The following is a 3553-nucleotide window of genomic DNA, read 5'->3' as shown; positions in this document are numbered from 1 at the left end:
TTTACAAAAAAAGTTCTATGGTTCAAAAAAAAATTTTGTTCAATAGAAAAAAGAGGTTGGTAATGTAGGAATTCCACTGTGTCGCATGCCCTTAATGGTTAAACGATTGCATTTAGAAGCGCGATGATGCGATTCCACGCATGCGCGACAAATTATTTTTCGGTAATAGTACGTCCCATTTTAACCGTTAAACTTCACCTTCTACGCGTTAAAGTAGAATCGTTGAAACGATTCTTGGTTAAACGACTCGCAGTTTAACCGTTAAAGGATCTGTTTTCAAACTTAATTCTCAAACGATGGCACTTTAACCGTAAAAGTATTCCTTTATGTCAAGAGGAAATTTCTGAGAGTGTGGGACGCTTTTCAGTAGCTCTGGAATATTCGAATGTCCAACATAATATATTGTAATTTTTAATATATCTTACGTTGCCTTGAAAATTTGAATATCACCGAAGCGTCTAAAAAAATATCTTATGATATTGTATACATAACCCAGGTATTTAGAAATTTCGCTTTGCAACGATATCCTGGAAATCTTCAGAAGAGATCTGTAGCTTCTCCACAATATATCTTTAAACATAGCCGGATATTCAGAAATATCCCGATGCTGTGCTATAATATAAATTATTACACAATAAATAAATCTGTACAGCATTCCTTGCACGATTTTTTAAATTTAAAATAATGTAATGTTTCGAAACTAATTATATTAAAAAGTACCTTTTCCATTAAAAAACTTCCTTGAAAACAATACAGATAAATTTCAAACAATACACATATTAACAGAAAACTCATCGACCAAAATTTCATGGAAGTTATTCTCAAAGTTGCGAGAAAATAAGTGCAGGTACACACAGCAAGTGTTGCACTAAGCAATAGGATGAAAAATACTGCGCTGTATACGTCGTTTAATTTTTTAGCAAATCTGTAAAACCAAAAAAGAGACCAAGAATGATAAGGAGATCCGCTTTTAGTGATGATTAACTACATAATTGATTTTCGTTCTGATCTTATTTTCCTGTGAATTCAAACTTATAGCTAAAAAAATGCAAAATGCGAATGCCTTTTATAACCCGGTAAAAAGATGGGCATTAAAGTGAATCAAAATAATTAAAAATTTTATCTAATTCAAAACACTCTGGATCCAAAACAATGTTGTTTATATGCATTTTCGAGATCATTTTAATTCAAGTTTAGTACGCACATTCTTGCCGGATTTTATTTAAACGTGTACAATTTTTTTATATTAAAACATTCTATTATAAACGCAATGTAAAGTGTGGAGTTAGACAAATTATCATATATTCATGCATGGTCGAACACGATTGTCGTGTTATTATTATTTTTTTTTCTTTGAGCAAGTGGGAGGCTCTACAGGCCTTTGTATACTGAAAGACCTTTTGTTAGAATAAATGAAAAAAATGAATTAGAATTTAGTATACTATCGTTCGAAAATAGGGAAAGCTAAGGTTTTATTACACTTAATTGTATTACAGTACCGATGTTTAATATTATCATACGAGTATTTAAAATACGAAGATGACAAAGTAGTATTCTAAATACAAAATATTATTAATCTCCATTTAAAAAATTAACCCTATGAAAAAATGATATTCTTTTTAATGAGTTTTCGAAAAATAATTTGAATAAAAAGAATAGTGAATATCATAATCTTGGAAACGTATTTTAGAAATTGATATTGTCAATATGAAGTTGACAGAAATCTGAGACGCATAGCAAACTATGAAATCATTGTTCTTGATTTTTCATATAGTTTCGTTTGAGAATGCTCCTCGATTGTTTCCGCCATTTTTTTATCACGCCGAAAGATTTTGTTTCACAATATTTTAAATAAAAGTTAATTCTTTCTATTTTTAACTCATACATTTACTATAGGATTTAAAACATTAGGAATCCTTTCCAGCAAAATTTGTACACTAAGGTAATATGATTTAATTTTATGAATACAATTTATATGATATTACATCTAAATACATTCAAGTTTATTATAATGAGTTACTGAGATACCAAATTAGAGAATGTTATTCATACAAGAATATTATCAGTTCCTTTAAACAATGTATTTGATAAAAAATGAATTTAATCCACGCCGCTTTGCCGAGATTTTTATCAAATATTTCATAATATGAGTTGGCCGAGGGGTTTGGTTGTTAGGGAATGCGTTTAGTGCTTTAGGTAAGTTAGGTTCGAATCTCATCGCAGCTGTTCCAATTTTTGATAATGATTAAGTGTGCGATTATATAAGTAGTAAATAAATTAAGTTTATAATAATAAAAATAATAATTGTACGCGTGTGTCCGTTTTTAATGGGCTTATTTAGTTCCTCCTTCTGAAGGTTAAATCTGAAGGTTGAATAATTAAATGGTTATTTTTCATATAGCTGTTTAAGATTCTCATATGCTTTGTATGGCAACTGCAAAGGATGTTTTCGATCACGAAATTTATGGAATTCCAAGGAATTCAAGCAATTCATTAAAATCACGGAATTAAAGGATTCCGTAAAATTTATGGCATTCATTCAATTCACAGAATTAATGTAATTTAAGGAATTGGCGAAATTCACGAGAGTCATACAATAGAAGGAATTCACGGAATTGACGGAATTCAAGCAATTAACTGAAATCACGGAATTCAATGAATTCACTGAAATCACGGAATTCATCAAGTTTTCGGTAATTCAAGAAATTCAAGGAATTCAAGGAATTCAAGGAATAGACTGTAATTACGGAATTTACGTAATTCGCGCAATTAGTGTAACGCCCGGAATATTCACGGAATGAATGCAATTCTCGAGGTTTACGGTATTCAAAGAATCAACCGAATTTGCAGAATTCATGGAAATTAAGAAATTCACGAAATTTATGGAAATTATGGAATTCATGCCATTCAAGAAATTCGCGGCATTCATAGAACCCACAGAATTCGCGGAATTAATGGAATTCACGAGGTATTCTCGGAATTGAAGAAATTCGCGGTATTTAAGGAATCCATGAAAGTCCATAAATTCCATGCAGTCTATGAATTTCATTAACTCATTGAATTTCATGAATACCTTGAATGTCGTGAATTCTATGAATTTCTTCAATTTCGTGAATTCCATTAATTCCACAACTTCCTTAAATTTCACGAATTAGTTCAATCCAATGAATTGCTTAAATTATTGGAATTCCATGAATTCCGTAAAATAGGCTCTCAAATTCCATAAAGTCTAAAATTCCATAAATTCCGTGCAGTCTATGAATTCAGTGAATTTCTTAAATTCCATGAATCCCTTGAGTTCCGTAAATTCATTGGATACCGTAAATTCGTTGAATTCCGTGAATTCCTTGATTTCTGTGAATTTTTTGGATTTCTTCAATTCCGCAAATTCTGTGAATCATCTGACTTTACTAAATTCCGTGAATTCTCTAAATCTGTGAATTCATTGAATTTAAAATTATTTCTTGAAAAAAAGATCCTACTCCATCTTCACTCCATTGGGAAACGAACCACAAAACTTCTGATTTCCGGTCAGGTGCTTTTCCAATTAAGC

The 3553-nt window shown here is 30.8% G+C and overlaps 1 protein-coding gene across 1 annotated transcript in view; it reads right to left on the bottom strand.

The window, feature by feature from the left end:
* Positions 1 to 3553, bottom strand: part of LOC117173949 (odorant receptor 4-like) — a 6218-nt gene that overhangs the window by 1477 nt on the left and 1188 nt on the right. Inside the window, exon 2 of the mRNA XM_033362597.1 lies at positions 775 to 925. Within this exon, the coding sequence (XP_033218488.1) occupies positions 775 to 925 (151 nt within the window). The remainder of the gene's footprint in view (positions 1 to 774; positions 926 to 3553) is intronic.

Source organism: Belonocnema kinseyi, chromosome 5, assembly GCF_010883055.1.
Source record: "Belonocnema kinseyi isolate 2016_QV_RU_SX_M_011 chromosome 5, B_treatae_v1, whole genome shotgun sequence".
Lineage (NCBI taxonomy): Eukaryota > Metazoa > Arthropoda > Insecta > Hymenoptera > Cynipidae > Belonocnema > Belonocnema kinseyi.
Note: the sequence above shows the minus strand (reverse complement) of the source record. Positions and strands in the feature narration are given on the sequence as shown.